Raw genomic sequence first — 20,681 nt, forward strand, 5'->3', positions numbered from 1 at the left:
GCAAAATATAACTAAAAAATTACTATAAATGAGGCAATTCTAAAATATAAATATAAAACGTGTTGAAAATGTGAGAATGAAACTAAATAATTATTTAAACATTTTAATTAGGATTCACGAAAGAGAATAAACAAGTCATGTTGTTGATAAGCAAAAATGGAACTTCTGTATTAAGGAAAAGTATCAAGAGTACTATAATGATCAAGAATGAATTGAATGCAAAATAAAATTACAAATACCAATTCGTTTGTTTGAAAGTAAACAAGAGAAAATCTTGTAATTAGATTTATAAAATCCATTATGACAATAGTATTATTTATGGAATCCCCGATGATAATAGTATTATGTATCTATTACATGAAACAAATGAATATTACAAAAAGAAAGAGTGAAATACAACTAAAATTACTATATATGAGATGATTGTAAAAGATAAATATAGAATATTTTAAAAACATAAGAAGAATATTAAATAATTTTTCGGACTTCTTAGTTAGGCTTCATAAAAGAAAATAAACAAACTATGTTGTTGGTGAACAAATAATGAAACCCGTGTACAAAAAAGAAGTATCAAGAACATTATAATGATCAATAATAGGTTGGATGCAAAATAAGATTATAAATATCAAGTTTTCTTTTATTTGAAAATAAATAGGAAAAAACTTATTCATTAGATTTATGAAATTTAAGATGACAACAAGATTGTGTATTCGTGGTATTAAAACAATAAACATTACATAAAGAAAGAGTGAAATATAATTAAAATTTTCACATATGAACTAATTCAAAAAAAAATAAATATAGAACATTTTAGAACTGTAATAAAGAAACTAAATAATTGTTCGGACCTCTTATTAGGTTTCGTGAAAGAGAAAAACAAGTTATGTTGTTGATGAGCAAATAGGAAAACTTGTGTGTAAAAGAGAAATATCAACAGCATTATAATAACGTAGGCATTAATAAATTCGATGCAAAATAAGATTAGAAATATCTAATTCTTTCATTTGAAAGTAAACATAAGAAAATCTTATAATTAGATTTATGGAATTCAAAATGACAATAGTGTTGAAATAAATGAAATTGTATTTGAAAGAATTATCTGGATAGTATCCTAGTTGAATATAGCGACTAACTCATTCCAAATGCAAGTATGGCTCAAGTAGGAAATTTTTATATACTCATTGCCATGCCCCCGTTTTCTTTTAGCAAAGAGAACTAAATTTTCTTTACATCCATGGCACAGAATTAGTTTCTACCTTGGTACAATTCAGCAAGCAATGAATAAATTGGTCAAAAAAAAAGAACTCCCAAATACCTGAACTACTGCATTTACAAACAACATGGCCTGTGTAATTGACTTGATTCATAATTACACGTCAGGATAGAAGCTTCCAGACTGCAACCATATGTCGCTAATGCTCCTATCTCCCTGACAAAAGATTGACAAGAGCTTGATTTTCATAGAAGGAGCCAACATCCCAATCCTCTGTAGAAGATGAAAGTGTCATCAACGCAACCACGATAGATCTCATACTTGGCCGCAGTTGTGGATTCTCTTGAGTACAGGCTTTTGCAAGTTGTGCCATCTGAAAGCAAAAAAAAAAAAAAATACTTTAGCTTTACATCAGTCAAATCATAGAGTAGGAGGTTGGCAAATATACTTCCGCGAGAACTGTCCTGACCTTGCGTACTGAGTCAAGTGGATAGCTGTCACCAAGCCTTGGGTCAACTAGTTTGCGGATATCTTCTCTGGTATCAGGTTCGTTAAGAACTTCCTCAAACTGCAGGAGAAACAAACACAATAAGAATATGTTCATGGGTGCATGAATAGGGAATGTTTTTGACAGCATGCTATGAGACAAGGACATGAGCTTCAGATATGACAATAAACTGTTTGAACATTTGTGATTTTTAGCCTGCTAATTCAACACCAACTCACTCATATTACAGAAGATAAAAACCTCACAAACAGCTAAAGTGCATTTACAGCTGCAATTTAAACACTGAAAAGGGGTGGAAAAGTATTAACCAGAGCAACAAGGCCCATTGATTCAGCAATAGAGCCATTTGGCTTGACAATGGCTTCCTTTGCAGAAATAAGTTCATAAAGGACAACCCCAAATGCAAATACATCTACTTTTGGAGAAACATCACCATATTGAGCATATCTGCAGACAAACACGGAAAAAATTATCCCCTGTTTTACACAAATAGTCAAAGTATAAGAATGGAGAACAGGAAACACATCCTTTAGAGTTTCAAGGGAAACATTTTTTGTCCTGAAAGAAATAGACAATCCCTGTTATTCCTGTAAAAATTTTAATAAAATCTTTGCAAGTCCTGTCATCTAAGTCCTCATGCATAGAATCTCCTTAATAAAGGTACAGGAGGGCCTTCTGCAATGAAATTTCAGCTGAGAAGATGCCAATACTTAAATGGTTAAAACTGTAACTGATGGTACTCCTTAAAAGAAGAAAAAAAAAAGGAACTCTAATGGGTGTTGTGTGTTAAAACAAGGAATAGATATCTCACTACTGATAACAGTCTCTCCTCTACACCTTCTAAGGTTCTCATTTACACAATTAAGATGACAATGAAACATAAAAAAGTAGATAAGCATAAGTAAATAACAATCCCTAAACATCTAAGAAAGAACTGATCTAATTAAATTGCTGCACTCAAGTTTATAAAATCCACATCTTTGTTAAATTGATGGATGACATACTATTGCCTGGCTAAATCTAGTAACTTGCTAAAATTCAACACTAATTTCAATTCATGTAAGATTCTCAATTAACTACCATTCACCCAAACAGGTAATTCCATAAAATTTTGATTTCCCATGCTCATTAGGTGAAGTCAAATAATCAACATCCTCCTGATAATCCACATTCAACTGTCAAAAAAAAAGCACCCAAAAGAAATTCAAAACAAAAGAGTTGCTTGACTCGGCTTTTGTTTTGGTCAAAGAAGTTTGCTATAAAAGAAGCTACAAAGTGCTTGTCAACGAGTAGGACTAGCTTTCTTTTGGGAGCTTTTGTAAGTGGCTTCAAACCTATCTGACCAAATTTTCTTACCAATACATCACTCCTAAAAAATTCCACTAAGATAAATTTTTTAAGTCAGAGCAACTAGTTGTTTCTTTTTAGTCATTTAACTAAAATTTCATTCCAAAATTCATAATTTATTAAACACTTCATAACTTTTTAAAAACCAGAAGAATAAGTCAAAGAATCCAAATATTTTGTCCAAGGTTAAAGCACTATGAGCTTAAAGCTCGTTAGTAGTAGAAATTATAAAAGTTTAAAGCACAAGAAAAGGTCAGTCTAAACAGCCTCAAGCTCTTCCCCAGCATATTTAGCTGGCATTTTGCCATTTCCATTTATAGCCTATCACTAGCAAGCCAAGAAAATAACTAGATGTATAGCCATGAATAAGACGAAATGCAAAAGAATGCAGCAAGTAGGGATGTGAAGATTTCCACACCCTATCACTAATTCTGTGGAGCGGGGAAGAGTTGTAGATACACAGTCAATAGTTAGAATAGTTCAAATCAATAACACTTCTTAATTTGACATTAACCCTAGTGAATAATTAATTAGAAGGAAACAAATTGTTAATATAAATTCATCTTACTCAGGGGGCATGTATCCAAATGTACCCACAAGACGTGTCGGAAGTGATGCACTTCCTACTTCTGTCAGTTTCGTTAACCCAAAATCTGCAACCTGCAGTGTAATTGATTCAGTACAGGTGTAAAACCAAATAACCAAGGTTTCAAATATTTATATGATTAAAGAGAGCTCAATATGACCTTCGCACGGAAATTCTTGTCTATCAATATATTTGCAGATTTAATGTCCCGATGGATATAAACAGGAACAGTATGTTCATGAATGTACTCAAGACCTCTTGCTGAGTCTAGGGCAATTTGCACCCGAGCAGACCATGGCAATGGATCCCTCCCTGGCAGGAAACAAACATAAATATCGCAGTTACTTGGGAATCTGGAATATACTCCTATCAGCAACAAAGACACCATGCATGTTTAACCTCACCTGAACCACGTAAATGTTGGCTTAAATTGCCATTCTCAATGTATTCGTAAACCAGAAAAAGAGAGCCCTCAACACAATATCCAATCAACCGCACCTGCAACAAGTGTCATGAATAAAATCTGTTGCTTAATCATCGACAACTTGAAATTTTGAACTGTCTATGCAAGATATTAAAAACACAAGATTAATACTGTTTTTTTTACTTATAGCCTTACATTTGAACTGAATAGATAGTTAACCCGTAGAATATTTCCAGCAGGAGACTCTAGTAATCAAACAGTTATGCTAATCTCATATCTCCAAAAATACATTCACCCAATATATATTTCTATTGCTAACTAATAAACCTATTGATGCAGAACAGGGAGAACCAAAAGTAGACATAATTCTACGATAAGTTATTTTTTTTTAAAGAAAAAATATAGTAACTATATTAGCGAGGTACCAAAAAAGAGAGGGGTACCGCCCATTCACAAGAGATTTACAAGTTTGTTAGTGAATTTATGACATCCCCAAAATCCTCAACCTCAATGATGTTATGTCCCAATACAAGAAACCGAAACAAGTAAACCATCTCTCTTTTAATTTACTAATATTATTCACAATTCTCTCAAAAGCTTTTATATTTCTTTTATTTTAAATAACCAAAAATATGGACAGAAGAATGTGATGCGAAGCCCAGGATCAACTATCGTGATAAAAAACTCAGCATATAATAATGCGAAACCCGAGATCAAAACATGCAATCCAAAACCCCACATATAACATGAACATGCAGAAACTTATCTCTAAATAAACCTTCCCTAATTGACCCCGAGTCAACAGGGGAGTGAAAACCAAAGTAATACGGATAATTAAATTAATTAGAACATCACAAGAAAAACTTTGATAAGTTAAAATTAATTTAAAAAAGAAATTGATGAAAACACCACAAATTACTTTGATAAGTAGACATCAATTCCCTACTCAATAAGAAAGTTGAAAACACTGCCCTGAGGAGCAACTTAGCCAACGGCTAACTAAAACTAAAAACTTAATTTTATTGATCTTAATTTTTTTTCTTACAATTAGAAATTGATAACCTATTTATAGCGTAAACCATGTGAATAATAAGAAAAAATAATCTCCTAAATTAATAACAAAATTATGTAGGAAAATAAATTTAAAATAGAATAAAAAACTTGCAACAATTAAAATAATTGTTTTCTAAAATATAATAGATATGATCTCCATTTTCAATTAATTACGAAATGACTGATGGCAGAATTAAGGAAGATTATGATCAGTTTGAAAAATGATTAATTGCTCTTATAATCTCCTAAAATACAAGAGATTCAATCTCCCATTAAGACATGAGATTTGTTTTCCTCTTTCTTTTGATTTCTGATGCAGTTTAGGAAGGAAATTCACTCCTTGGCTGATTCTCTCTTTAAGAAGAAATTGTTTTCCCTTTTCTTACTCACATCAGAATGAGTCACACAATTTCTATTTTTAATCCAACACCCCCCAAAGCCCAAATCTCATCCTCAATCGAACCAGCCGGTACCCAACAGATGCCTAACAAGCCATACACCAAGCTCCAAAGTTCATAAGCAGTAGGGCACCTGAGCAGAAGGTGACTACAGTCTTCCTCATCCCTCATGCATATAAAACAGCCATTCACCAAAGTGAAACCCTAGCCTTCAGTTCATCCAAGGTTAAAATGTTTTCCCTCCAGGACTCCCAAGAGAAGAAAGCCATCCTTGGGGGCACAGAATTTTCTAAGTATAATGTTTATACATTATTAAGGTATTCAAGCTATCTAGGAACTAGCATCTATATGGAATAAGTTTTTTATTTCATATTCACTTAGGATATGTTGTTCGAATTAATTAGCTTATTTTACTATTTTGTAGAATTCCTAGATAAACTTAAAAATTCCTATTTTAATTACATTTGGTGCCTATAAATAAGAAACCTTAACTTAGTTAATAATTATTATACAAATTTTGAGTTATTGATTTGATTATTGAGATTTGATATCTTCAAAATAAATTTTCCTCAAATATTTTCTTCAATCTCTCTTTGTCCAACATTACCTATATTTTTTTGGAATTATTTACCTTAAGTGCCATATGTATAATGTGTGTGAATGTGTGTGAAGTTTTGAGAATAAAAAAATTCTCTTCTACTTGTCTTATTTCCTTCACCATGAGGTGCTTATTTATAGAAAGGAATGCAACCAATTCCTAACAGCTTTATGGGGGAAAGCAATAACAATATATGGTTACCGGACACACTTTAACCATTTAATGATTCCTCCCACTAAGCAAACAGAAATTAAACCAAATTCCCTTCTATGATTTTCTACACTCCCCCTCAATTTATTTTATATATATGTTAAGTAAACTTAAATTGGATACAATGTCATCAAAGGTCTCTTTTGATAGAGCTTTTGTTAGGATGTTTACAATTTGTTGACTGGTTGAAATGTGCATAAGAGTTATAGTTCCATCTTCCATTTTTTTTTTGATGAAGTATCAATCAATTTCTACATGCTTGGTTCGGTCATAATGTATACTGGATTCTTGATCATGCTAATGGTTGATTTGTTGTCACACCATACTTTCATAGGGGTATTAATAGAAACTTTCAGTTCTAATAGTATCCTCCTCAATCACACTCCCTCATATATTCTATGAGTGCCCGAAATACAAATTCTCCGCTGTTACGAGATACCACTGACTGTTTCTTGCTGCGCCTAGTGACCAAATTTTTCCAGACATAGGTATAGTATCCTGATGTAGACCTTCTGTCTGTTATTGATCCTGCCCAATCGGCATCAGTGAAGAATTCAACATCCCTATTCATTGTCTTTTTGAAGAACAATTTTTAAACTGAAGTCATCTTTAGGTATCTCAGAATCCGATATAAAGTTTTCATGTGTTCGTCAGTTGGTTGATTCAAGAATTGACTTACTGTACTAACTGCAAATCTAATGTCAAGTCTTGAATGTGCCAAATAGATAAGTTTGCCTACAAGTATTTGATACATCTCTTTATCAACTGTCTTATCACTGACCTTGGACCCTAGTTTCATGGTTAGATCCATAAGTGTATCTGCAGGTTTACTTCCGAGCATCCATGTCTCCTTCAGAAGGTGTAAAACATATTTCTGTTGTGATACTAAAATTCCCTTTCTGAACCGAGCTATCTCCATGCCAAGGAAATACTTGAGCATTTCAAGATCTTTAATTTCAAATTCTTTAGCCAAAAACTCTTTAAGCTTCTGAATTTCCGCAATATGGTCCCCTTTTAGAATGATATCATTCACATAAACAATCAAAATACCTTTTTTACCTGAGATACAGTACTTGACAAACAGTGTATGATCTGACTGACATTGCTCATACCCTACTCGTTTCACTGCCTTTTGTGAATCTGTCAAATCATGTCATTAGGGATTGTTTAAGACTATAAAGTGATTTTTTGAGTTTGTACACTTTATGAGAATTGTTTGTCAGTTCAAATCCTGGTGGGACGTCCATGTATACTTCTTCTTTTATATCACCGTTAAGACATTAGTTGACAAAGTAGCCAATCAAAATTTGAGGCAAATGAAAGTAGTACCTGGATTGTATTGTGTTTGGCTACTAGAGCAAATGTCTCTTGATACTCTATCCCATAAGACTGAATAAAGTCTTTGACTACCAAGCGAGCTTTATACCGATTCACACTTCTATTCGAATTGTATTTAGTTATAAAGACCCACTTGCATCCCACCTGATGTTTCCTTAGAGGCAGATATGTTAACTCCCATATTCCATTCTTCTCAAGTGCTCTAATTTTCTCATGGATGGTTATTCTCCATTTTGGTACTTGAAGGGCTTCATAGATCATTTTTGGTTCTAGGGAACTACTATCTAATTTGCTCACAAATGCATGCATGATGTTTCGAAAACAGCTTGCCAAATAAAATATAATCCTGTATAAGATGTTTGGTGCATGTCCGACTCCCTTTTCTTAAAGTAATAGGCAGTTCAGTGTCAGTATTAATAATAGGGACAGAAATCTCATTACCTGTTAATTTCTGGACATTTGGAGCAGGAATTGATTCATGACAAGGCTTGGTCGATTCAGGCACTTTCCCTTCTTGAACCTTGTTCCTTTTAGTGTACACACGTAACTCATTAATTGCAGGTAATGTGTTTTCAGTTATTGTCACTGGCTCAGGCTTTTTGTGTGTGGTTTCAAGTAAAGTATTAGATTCAGACTCTAGAGAATATGCATTTGGTGAAATCTATGGATAAAGAGAGGGTATACTCACATCCCACAATTGATATTTCTGAGTAAAATTCTCCCCTTGAATATCAATTGTGGGATAAAAAGATTGGTTTTCAAAAAATATGACATCTATTGTGTTATAAAATTGATGGGTATCCGGAAAGAGGCATTTGTATCCTTTTTTATTAGAAGAGTACCCAACAAAAATGTATTTGAGAGCTTTTGGGTCAAGTTTCCCCATGAGATGTGCATGAATATGAACATATGTTGAGCAACGAAAAACTTTAAGTGGGAGAGTGTTTAAGATATGAGATTCAAGAAATATTTGTAGGAGGAGATTATAGGGTGATTGAAAATGAAGAATAAGGGAGGCCATTCGGTTTATTAAGTATGTGACAGTGAGTATTGCCTCCCCCCAAAGATATTTTGGGACATGATTGGTAAACATGATTGATCGAGCAACCTCAAGAATATGCATGTTTTTTCTTTCGGCTATACCATTTTATTATGGGGTATGTACACAAGAGCTTTGATGGATAATGTCATGTTCAGTAAAGTATTTTTCGAGAGTAGTTTCATAGTACTCACATGCATTATCGGACTTCAACACTTGTATGGTGGTATAAAATTGAGTTTAAATCATAGTGTTGAATTTCTAAAATATGGGTTCAATTTCAAATTTTTCTCTCATGAGGAATACCTAGGTAATTCTCGTATGATCATCAATAAATGATATAAACCACCTATTTCTGATGATGTTAGTGACCTTGAAAGGTCCCCCATACAGCGCTATGAATTAATGTAAATTATTTTAAGGATTTATATGATACACTAGGAAATGAGCTTCAAATATATTTAGAGAATTGACATACTTCACACTGAAATGAAAAATGATTCTTATTCTTGAACAACAAAGGGACCAATTTTTTAGGTACAAGAAATTCAGGTGCCCTAGTCGATAATGCCACAACATGATATCATGGTCATTATTTGAATGATTTACAGAAACAGAATTTGAACATATTGCATTGTGAGTTTGACTCCTAAAGGTGTCAGCTTGAATAAGGTACAGCCCTGAATTCATCCTACTATTGTCAATCGTTCTCCCAAGTCCAAGTTCTGAAATTCACATACATTAGAGACAAATTTAGCAGCACAATTTAGATCTCCAGAAAGTTTGCCCACAAATAACATATTACAGTGCAAATTTGGGATACATAAAACGGAATAAAGAGTCAAATATGATGACAAGCCCTGAATTCATCCTACTATTATCAATCGTTCTCCCAAGTCCAAGTTCTGAAATTCACATACATTAAAGACAAATTTAGCAGCACAATTTAGATCTCCAGAAAGTTTGCCCACAGATAACAAATTACAGTGCAAATTTGGGATACATAAAATGGAATAAAGAGTCAAATATGATGACAAAACAACAGAACCCATTCCTGCCACTTCAGAGATGGACCGTCAGCAATTCTAATTGTGAACCCTTCCTTACACAAGCTGTACTGCTTGAGCAGTGAAACATCACCCGTCATGTGATCGAATGCCTCGAAGTCCACAATACAAACTTGCCTTTTTGCAGAGCAATCTGATAAACCAAAGAGAATTTTACCTTTATGTGCTGCCGAAGCACTGATGAGATGATTCTTTTGGGAAAGCATTCTCTGGAGAGTGTCCATCTGTTCTGGACTAAATGGGCAGTTTTCTGCAGCGGTCAATAGAGTATCCTCAGAGGTTGCATGATTCCCTTGGTGGTCGTTGGGGTTTTCAGACTTGGAGAGCTTTCTGTCACCAAGTCTTCCATGAAGTTTCCAGCATTTTTCGCATATGTGACCATAATTATTGCAGTGGTCACACCACAGTCGTCCCCTCTTCCCACGAGAATCCAATGTTCTGATTGTAAGCGCATAAGCGTTTTCGATTAGGTGAGTGGATTACGTGTCTCCCATCATCACTTTCTTTTGGCTTTCTTCCCGCCAAATCTCAAAAAACACTTCGCGGATGCTTGGCAGCAGTTTGATTCCCAATACCCATCCTCGCACTTCATCCGGGTTTTTGTTTAATCCCATTAGCAACTTAAAAATTCATTTCTGCTCAATAATCGATTTGAAGAGTTTGACATCTTCGGGACAACTCCAACAATGTTCTTCAAACACGTTAAATTACAACCAGCTGCTAGTTAGAGTATCATAATATTGAGTTACGTTTAACTCACCTTATGACAAGTCATAAAGGCTGGACTCAATTTCGAAGATAGCAAAGGTATTCTCCTTACTAGAGTAGAATTCCCGAGACATGTCCAAGATTTCATGCGCAGTATCGTAAAGGAGAAAATTCTCTCCAATTTTGGGCGTTATCGAGTTTACTAACCATGACATAACCATGCTGTTTTCGATTTTCCATGTTCAGGCATTCGGATCGTTGGCAGGTAGAGGTACGATTTCGCCGGTGAGGTATTCATCTCGGCCCTTACTCTGAATGAACAGCAACCCCGATGATGACCACTGGAGATAGTTGTTGCCGTTTAGTTTGTGCCTGGTAATGAATGATGAAGACTGCTCAACCAAATCATGGTTAACGGGTGCGGGAAGATAGGAACCCAATGACACTTCGGGTGGAGAAGACGGTAGCTCACCCGTGGCCATCTGTAACTTCGGGTCAGTCGGGGTGAAGCTCCTGGATCAGAATTACTTTGATATCATGAAGTTTTGAGAATGAAAAAATTCTCTACTACTTGTCTTATTTCCTTCACCATGATGTGCTTATTTATAGAAAGGAATACAACCAATTCCTAACAGCTTTACGGGGGAAAGGAATAACAATATATAGTTACCGGACACACCTTAACCATTTGATGATTCCTCCCACTAGGCAAACAGAAATTAAACCAAATTCCCTTCTATGATTTTCTACAGTGTGTGTGTATTTTTTCAAATACAGCAGCCTTCTAGATTGCTGTACTATAAGTACCATATCTCAGCCATAGGAAATTATAGCCTAATTCAGTCTCTGGTGCTTCAACCAAATGATACCTTTTTTCTGTGCTCAGTAGAGAATAAGATCATTGGTCCAAGAATTACAGCAGCCACTTCATGGAAAAAGATACTAAGGATATGACATTATCTAGACCACTAATTAGATTGAGTAGAAACTGTTGATGGATAAAATGATATAGCCAATCCTCCTCAGATTGTCATGCTTGAAGGAAATTGGTGCTACAAATTTATCATGGAAGGTAATAATAAATATAAAGGTATATCATATGTGCCAGTCTGCAAAATAATTAGAACAGCCTAAATGATAAAAAGGGGTTATTTCATAGTTTGTCGCAATCATCCATAAAGGCTTCATATATGATGGAAGATTAGGAAGTAGACTTCGGTTTATACATTCAGTGTAAGCAATGGTACTTAAATTAAGAACCGCCATGGATTCATCTTTTTTTAGTCTATTCCCCTTTTACAGCCATGAAATCACTTGATGCCATTGATTCAGATTACTTTTTGTAATAAATGATTCAAATTATAAATAGAGACTATGATTTAAAATATTAATTTCTTGCTAGTTCCAACAAGTACTATGAAAGATATCTGCCTGATAAAACTTAATGTGATTGCTTATGTAAAGATAACAGAAACCAATTCATCTTCTTTTGATCAGATTATCATGTAATCACGAAGAAAAATCCATTACCAGGTTCAGGTGATGTACGTGGGTCAAAACCTTTAGTTCAGCCAGAAATTCTCTTGATGCTTGCATATCCATCTTCTTGATTGCGGCTTTCTGCACAGACAAGTTTTTTTTACAAAAAAAAGGTGAATTCTAGGAAAGGAACACAAAAAATTGGCATTAGAAATCATCAAGACAAATTCACAGGAGATTGATGCTTGTGTATCCATCTATAGAGCATTAAAAATCATAAAAAGCAAATAATACAACACATTTGCACATCCAAGGGCACAAAGTTTAAGAAAACTACTGTACCTTAATTTAGAATTGCAAATGTTAATGTGTGTTATTATTTCAGCCAAAACCTTACTGATGATTTTAACCTCGTCTCTACACATAAAAGAAGTCAAAGAGGAAAAAAACTGATTATCAATTTCTAATATCCATTTAGTCAACCTCTTATTCACTTGTTCCTATCTAGCTTAGATGTCCAAGTTGACACTACTTAACTAAACATATTGGGGTTAGCTAGGCAATTCTGATTTTCAAGATTCTGGTCAGACTTGAAATCTCTGTAGAATTGCAAAGCAATATATATTTATTAGCTGATATTCCAAGTTTTCTCGTTCAAAAATCTATCAGAATCTCCATAGATATTTTCTTTGAACCCATCCATCAATAATATCTCCCTAAACAGGGGACAAATTCAGTTAGACATGCCAATCACTCACCAATTTCTAGAAAATTCAGCCGAGAAATTCAATCTCATAATATCTCAGAAGCATTTGAAAACTTTTGGCAGCAGTATAAAGTGCATATTGTGACTGACCTCTCCTCTCAGTTCTGCGTAGTAAACAGACCCGAAGCCACCTTCACCAATCTTATTAGCAATACTGAAGTTACTGGTTGCTGTGGCAAGTTCTTCATATGAAAACTCCACTGATTTGTCTACGGTGATGGCTGTTATGCCCGGAGAGACACCATCAGTTGGACCAGTTGATTCAGTGATTTTGTCCGGTTCACTTCCAGGAGCTAAAATAAATTAAGAAAAAAAGTTGCAGGGGCCAGTTAGACATTTGATTTCACTCTCAATATAAAAGCAAGCAAACAGAAAAGCATTCTATCAAGATAAAAGCATGAAGAAAAAAAAACATGCTTTTTTTTTTTCATTTTTAGCTTCAATATATGCACTAATGAAGAGAGAATAGTGCAAAACATAAGTGTTCCATTAAGCATAGTACCATGTGATGCAGAACAGGAAGCTCCTAAAGTAGGCATATTTCAGTAATAAGAAATACGAGGCAGAACAAATAAAGAGACATAAATATTTTGGGAAGTTAATTAAAAAGAATAGAAAATTTTAATTTGTTTCCTAAGTTTTTTCTTCAAATAAAAAGTATAGATGTATTATTAAGTATAGACACCAAGTGGGTGCAAGTCATTTGCAAAATTATTTACAGTCTATGAAGAATATCTATCTTCTCTCCAAGATCTTCTCCATAATATAATGGTTGACACAGAAACAAAAAACCAAGGGTCTGAAACCTTCTCTCTTGAATTTTCCCAATACCCTCATCCATCCCTTCAAAAGTCCTTCTATTTCTTTCCTTCTACAAAACCTAGAAGACTGCTAAAAGGATAAGACTTAAAACCTTTTCCTGGTTAATTACACCCTTCCACGCCCAAAGTTCATCCTTCACTGTGCTAGCAATGACCCAATTAATGTCCAACAAACCATAAGCCAAATGCCACAAACTATGGGCAACAGGACACCAAAGAAGTAGCTGATTACATGTCTCCTCCGCCTTCTTGCACAAGTAACACCAATTCACCAAAATCTTTCCCCTCCTTTTCAGCCTGTCAGTTGTCAATATACATTCCCTGCTTGCCTCCCAAGCGAAAAAAGCAACTCCCAGAGGTGCATTCACCTTCAAAATTTGTCAATAGGGGAACCTGCTTTCTATAGGCTCTTTCTTGGACAGATATGTATAGAAAGACCTAAAGTTGAATTGCCCAGACTTGGTGAACGTCCAAACTAGTTGATTAGAATCCTCAAGTCAATGAAACCGACTCCAGTATACACAGTAACTCTTCATATTCAGTAGTCTCTCAATCATTAAGATTCTATATGACCTCCACATGTTGCTCCCTACTGCTCTAGCCCTCATAGAAAACCTCTTTAATACATATGTTTTTGAAACGAGCTATAGCATAAATCTGGGGGAACCTCGCTTGCTGTACTGGTTTTCTAAGTTTACAATAAAGGAAAATAGGGAGATTTATTTGCTATTTCCAGATTTCTTCTTTCTCTAACTCTTTCTATTTAACTTCTTTTCCAATTTACTAAGTTTTCTAAGTTCCTGTTTTGACGCTTTTTACACCTATAAATAAGGAAGTTAGTTTAGTTATTAAGTAAATTATTGATGAATATTATTCAAATATTGTGTTGTTGCTTTAACTATAGACATCCGAGATCTCCAAGTTGATTCTTAATAAATTTTCTCTAAATTTTCTCTTCAAACTCTTTTTGTCCAGTATCAGTTGGTATCCAAGCTTAATTAGATTCATCACGTTCCCCCAAGCATTGAACAGTTCACTTTCTAAAATACAACACGTGCTTCTTGTAGATATACCTGTCTCCCCTTCTTCATAGAACAGGAAAAGAAAAAAGAGAAAAAAAAGAGAGAAAACAAACTAAACTAGAAAAACAGGTTATGTTGTTCGTCGACCACTGTCAACAGGTGGTTGAAATGCCGCACCTAGCACCAGCCTCAGAAGATCCTGATCAGCGAAATCCGAAAGTCTAGCCATAAAAACTCATTGGAATACTCATCACCCGGCAAAACTCACCGGACTACCATTGCAAACTCAAGAACTACGCCATTCCGACCACCAGGAGTAACATGAAATCAGATTCGACCTCACCACCTCTAGACAAATCCTCTACCAGAAGATCACCACTGCAGGTCAGCGAGTGACACCCACATGCCTATCAGTATGCTTAGCCTTTGAATTTTTTGACACTTAGCTGACCGGGTTCAAATTTGTTTGACCTGACTCATTCGTCTTATCCAGTTTAACTACCTCCAGACTTTCAAAATGATTCTTGAGGTTCTTAGACATGCTCTTTCAACTTTTGAGGTTGGTTGGCTCAAATTTTTGTTCTTTATTCACTTTTTTTTGGAAGTTAATACTGGAAAAAGTGTCTTGGTGTTAGAGGAACATTTGATGGATTTATAACATGAGTAGAGTTCTTTTAGTTACATTCTATCAAGTAGACAATTCAGTTATAAATGATGATTTATGGGATATTTTATACGAAATTTTTTATCAATATGGATAAGTGGAGAAAATCAAAATCAATTGACACTCCACAAGGTTGTACATGACCGCTGAACTTTACAAAGATGCTATCTGGGCTCAAGATTTTCTCCAAGGATATTACTTAGATGATAGATGGTACGAAATAAAAATTCAATTTGTTTTTCGATGCTTAAAATACTGAAAAAAAGTGCTTTACCTGCAAGAGGAAAGCAATCACGGGATCAACATGATAATTCTCATTCTTATAGAATTGCTTTGGAGGAATTTAAAGTAACTCTCTAAAATTTTAATGATTAAGTTTAAATCTGTGAAATGAAGATGAAAAGATATTAAGAAAATCTTCCATATCCGGTTACACAAGAACCTAACCTATCTCAAACTTTAATGGAACAGGAAAACTAAAAAACGATGAAAGAGTGAATGATTTGGTGACTGAGCAAAATCTTATGGAAGTGATACAACTTAATGATCAAAAATTAACTAATGATGTAAAAGGTGCACACACAAATAAGGTATTTTAGATAGTAGAAGAAATTATGAATGAGGTTGTTATTTCTGCTTATCAAGTTGTGTTTTTTGGTGATAGATCTCTTAATTTAGTTGATGTTATTAAGGTTGAAAATGAGTATTCTCATTGTTTTTAAAGACGCCCCACCTGAAGATACTATTCCGCATCATTTGGCTCCTAACAACAACGAAGAGTTCTTCCTTTTACGTATTTTTTCATTCTTAGTTGGTTCACTACGTCTTCAGATACCTTGATTTCAGAAAGATTCATGCTTTCTCATTACAATTTCCAGTTCCGCAAGCTTCAATTATTAAAAAGACAAATTTCAATTTTAAATGTTCTTTCGACTTTGATATTTCAGAATTCGACTTTAAGTTTTCACCAAGTGGGAAATGATAATGCAGAGTACGAAATTCCTAAAGTGGTCATATTTTAATAATAGGAAGAGGCAGAATTAATAAAAGAACATAAATATTTTGGAAAGTTAACCAAAAAAAGAAAAAAGAAAAATGTATTTTTTTAAAAAGTTTGGAAAGTTTTACAATAAAGAAAACTAGGAAGATTTGTTTTCCTATTTTCTAGATTTTCTATTCTTACCTCTTTCTATTTAACTTATTTTTCGATTTTACTGGGTTTTGTAGATTTCCTGTTTTTGATGTACTTGACACATATAAACAAAGAATCTAGTTTAGTTATTAAGTAAACTATTGATGATTATTATTCAAATATTGAGAAATTCTTTTTATTTTTGAGAGCTGAGATCTCCAAGTTTGATTCCTAAGAAATTTTCTCTAAGTTTTCTCTTCAGCCTCTTTTTGTCCTACATGACCTTGAGAATTGGAATTTCTTTGAAGAATCTACAGAAAAGTCTAATGGTATTCACGATGTACATAGAACATACTACTGCAGGGACAATCATGTACAACAAAACTTTGGAAAACAAAGTTTCGAAATAAGTGTAGGTTTTAAAATACAAATGAGACAATATGTTCAGCATATGACATGGTAAGAAAACAACTGTCAGATATGCTTGTGAAATTGAACAGCTATACACCGGTTTTTTTTTTAATACTTATTCACCTACCAAATCAATTACCTAAGTTGCAACTCTCTAATCAAGTTTCTTTTTCTCACAAAAAGCTCAAAGTAACACTCAAAGAGACGCTGTCTCCTTCAAAAGTCTGCTTACTGAAATTAAAAAACCTGCGTATGGAACTGAGCTGTTTGATGATTGAGGAGACTGGAAAAGGTTATTAAAAACGAAATTTGTTGCATAATGTGCAGCCGACTGCAGACAACAAGTCAAGGAAAGTGATTTATTGGAAAAGAGATGCAGAGATCATTTCACATCAAAACTTCCTATTTGACGTTAACTGGATTACCATAAAAGTTTTATATTGCACCAATAAAACACAAAATAATATTCCAAATCAGACTTTACAATGAAACATGCAGATTAGTTTAAGTCGGATAACTAGCATTTTAAAGAAACTTGTTAAACTGATATCATCTCTAAGTAAACAAACAAAAAAAAGTAGAATATGGGAAACACATACCATGTACATGTTGAGCTAACGGATAATGGGGCCCTGTTGAAAGCAACTTTGCTCCCTTCACCCTCTTCCGTCTGTAAAATACAAAATATGTACCAAATGCCACTAAAAGCACCCCAGCTGCAACAGCTATACATATTCCAGCAATTACCCCACCACTGATTCCTGCTTATACAAAGGTTGAACATAAACCTTAAAGTTATCATCAAGTTTCCAGATTACCAACCAACACCGGCATCCAAGCATTGAAGTGAATATAATTATCAGAAAACAAAACTATTGGGAAGGTCAAACCACCTTTGCTGCAAAAGAAAAGAAAATAAATAAATACGTGATCTTATAAATTCATATAAACTGATGAAATGTCCAAAATGTGGAACATTATAACAATTAATGGCATAAAAAGTAAAGTTGCAGAAATTACCTTGAGTGCAGGGGTGGGAACTGACCACTTGCATCTGCCAAAAAAAAAACAAGAGAAAAAAAAAACAGAAAAACCTCCTTTGAGCATATTGTCAGGAACTAGAAAATTACTAACAAATATAGCAAACAGAATAATTACAAACACTTGAAACATTGGATAAATATAACTCCATGTATTCCGTGCACTTCGCAAAACTATACCCAAAAGAAGCAGTAACAGTGTAGAAAACCAAAACAGAAATGCTACTAAAAAAAATCGATCCATTCTATAGATCATGTCATCAAGTCCCACTGCATCATAATGTATCTTATTTCAAGGAAGCCTCTGCTGCCATTCTCACAAAAGAAACTTACATCTCTCAAAAATGCCCAAATGCTTCATCCCTACACGGACTATGCAACCAACAGCTCCGCCTTTATTCCAATGAACATTTCTAGAACTTCACATCATGGGACACTCATAAATCTAATGAAAACAATACCTCTCACTTTCAAGTATAAGTAGCTGAAGTATGACGTCTGTGATGAACAGAATAATCCCGCGCTCAAAGCTAACTACTACTAGAACTAATATCTCAAATGAGTTTATACTATAACTCTGCCATCAAATGAGCATATTTCTCTTTCTCCCTAGTGAGAACTATATATATCGATTCCCTCTATTTTGTGAACTTCCGATCGATAAAAAAACCGCATGGATAATGATGAAGAATAAGCCAAGACAACCAGCGAACTATTTTTCCAAATATGAATTTGACCATATATAAGTTAATTGTGTATCTAATCAACATTTAGAACAACTTGAAAATATTACAAAGACGAAAAGAAACTTGCCTTTCCCAGGAATAAATACCAATCCACTCCCTTGACTAAAATTCACTTCACGGTTATACCTTTGCAACAAATCAGCCGAAAGGTTGGTCTGGCTGGCAATCGAGGTCAAACTGTCTTCTGGTCGGAGCGGGTACGTGACAAACAACCCGAAATCATCGGAAACCGAGCTATCCCCACATGAGCAATTCACCGTCACATTGAGTTGGGCAGTATCAGGTATTAGGTTCGGTTTAAAACTATTGAATCTCTCCAGCCACTGTGGCGTGGTCAAATTCGAGTAGTTCGGGTTGGCGACCTTATCGTACGTATCACCCGACCGAACGTTGTACTCGAACACGTGGCCAAGGAACTCGCCGTTGATGCAATCGCAAGGAAAGGGAACATCGACTCTCGTGAACGCCTGGACGCTGTCCTTGTTGCTCACGTTCTTGTTGAAACTAAGAATCACATCGAAGGCTCCAAGAGGCGCAACCGACGACTGCAAAACCTCGCTTATGAACGTGAGGTTCGATCCGGGCCATACGAAGTACGACGCCAAAGCTAAACCGCAGCCTCTGCTGCACTTCGATTCGACCTTCAAGAAATAAACAGAGAGCAGCAGCAGAACCGAAACCGCCAAACCTAATTTCACTACCATCGGATCGAAAACTCTAAAATCAAAAGCTCCAGCTCAATTCGTCGGCTTGGCGAATAGATGAATCGAGTAAATGCGCATCGGCTTTGCTCTGTTCTTGTCCTTTTATAATTTATAGTTGAGATTTAGGACCGTTGACCGGGTATGGTGTTGTGAAGATTCAAAAAGAAGGGGGCGTCGCAGCGGGGATTTACGTGGAGGGTTAGTTGAAGGTAGGAGACGATTGAGAGTGGTTAAATCAGACATTTTCTTCTGTTGATTAAGCCTTAAATTAATTCAAACTAATAAAAAAGTTGGAAGAATAATCAGAGGAGAAGCTGTCGTCTTCTGAAGTCTCAGTCGATAAGCAGTAGACTCCCGCGGTTTTTCTTGGTCTTCTGAGTTGGGTGTTTGACTTGGCGGTACTCACAGACGCGCTAGCTTCCAAGTGTTGGTTCCTTCCCTTCTTAATTTTTTAAAATTACACGGAATATAATTATAATTAAGAATATTATGTTTAAAATATTATAATTAAGAAACATATATAAAAATTATAATTAGCTTCCTATAATGTAATCTACGATATAAATCTGTCTTGTTTGTATTTAATTAAATCTTTTATTAAACATTAGAGTCACATATTATTTTTAAAATTTTCAAAGACAGACGTTTTTTTTTTTTTAAATAAAAATAAAATTTTTGAACTTAAATTCATTTTAATTAGATATCTGGGTTGCCTCGTGATTGTGGCGTCTGTCTCCGGACGCATTGTGCCCGGGAGCACACGTTCTAAAATTGGACCCCGCAACGTTCTCCATGGACCCACCTATCAGAAAATTTTAATTTTCCAAATCCAAAAAATATATATATTATTATTATTAAAATAAAATATCATGCGTACCTACACATATATAAGCACATTACTAAATTATTATTTTAAAATTCGATACCTACTATAACATTGTTCTTAATTTTTTATTTCAAACTTTAATGAGAAAAAATAAAAATAATTACATTGTATTTAATATTTTTAATACATTTAAATATACATTCATGCATGTGGTTGTATATTTGAGAGTACACGATTCCAAATGTCAATTCAAACCTGTTGAAAAGATAATTAAGTAATGTTTGAAAATGTCAAATAAATCTTAAATAAATTAAGAAACATATTAATTAATTTTGACAAACATCTCTGCCGCCAGCAAAAAAGCAAAGTCCTGAATTCAACTGAGAAGAGATGAATGATCAAGCCGAGTAATTATATATACGTAGTAATTAACTTTTGTTAAAATATAAACATAAAATAATTATTTAAAAAAATATATATTAGATTTATATATAGAAAAATTAACTATTGTTGTTTTATTGTTTATTATTATTTTATTAATATTCGCTCAAATCTTTATTTTTTCTTCTCCTTGTTTTAGG

General features: G+C 34.3%; 1 protein-coding gene across 1 annotated transcript; it reads right to left on the reverse strand.

The window, feature by feature from the left end:
• Positions 1–1,151: 1,151 nt before the first annotated feature.
• Positions 1,152–19,597, reverse strand: CERK1 (chitin elicitor receptor kinase 1). Its single transcript, XM_088215614.1, has 12 exons — positions 18,638–19,597; positions 17,805–17,838; positions 17,678–17,682; positions 17,384–17,545; positions 12,825–13,027; positions 12,020–12,109; positions 4,059–4,152; positions 3,815–3,966; positions 3,637–3,728; positions 2,030–2,168; positions 1,683–1,781; positions 1,152–1,586 (listed from the first exon to the last, which is right to left on the reverse strand). Exons 1-12 carry the CDS (start codon positions 19,272–19,274, stop codon positions 1,422–1,424), a joined length of 1,872 nt encoding a protein of 623 aa, XP_088071740.1. The 5' UTR covers positions 19,275–19,597; the 3' UTR covers positions 1,152–1,421.
• Positions 19,598–20,681: the final 1,084 nt, after the last annotated feature.

Source organism: Carica papaya, chromosome 3 (genome assembly GCF_054855325.1).
Source record: "Carica papaya isolate Zhongbai chromosome 3, ASM5485532v1, whole genome shotgun sequence".
NCBI lineage: Eukaryota > Viridiplantae > Streptophyta > Magnoliopsida > Brassicales > Caricaceae > Carica > Carica papaya.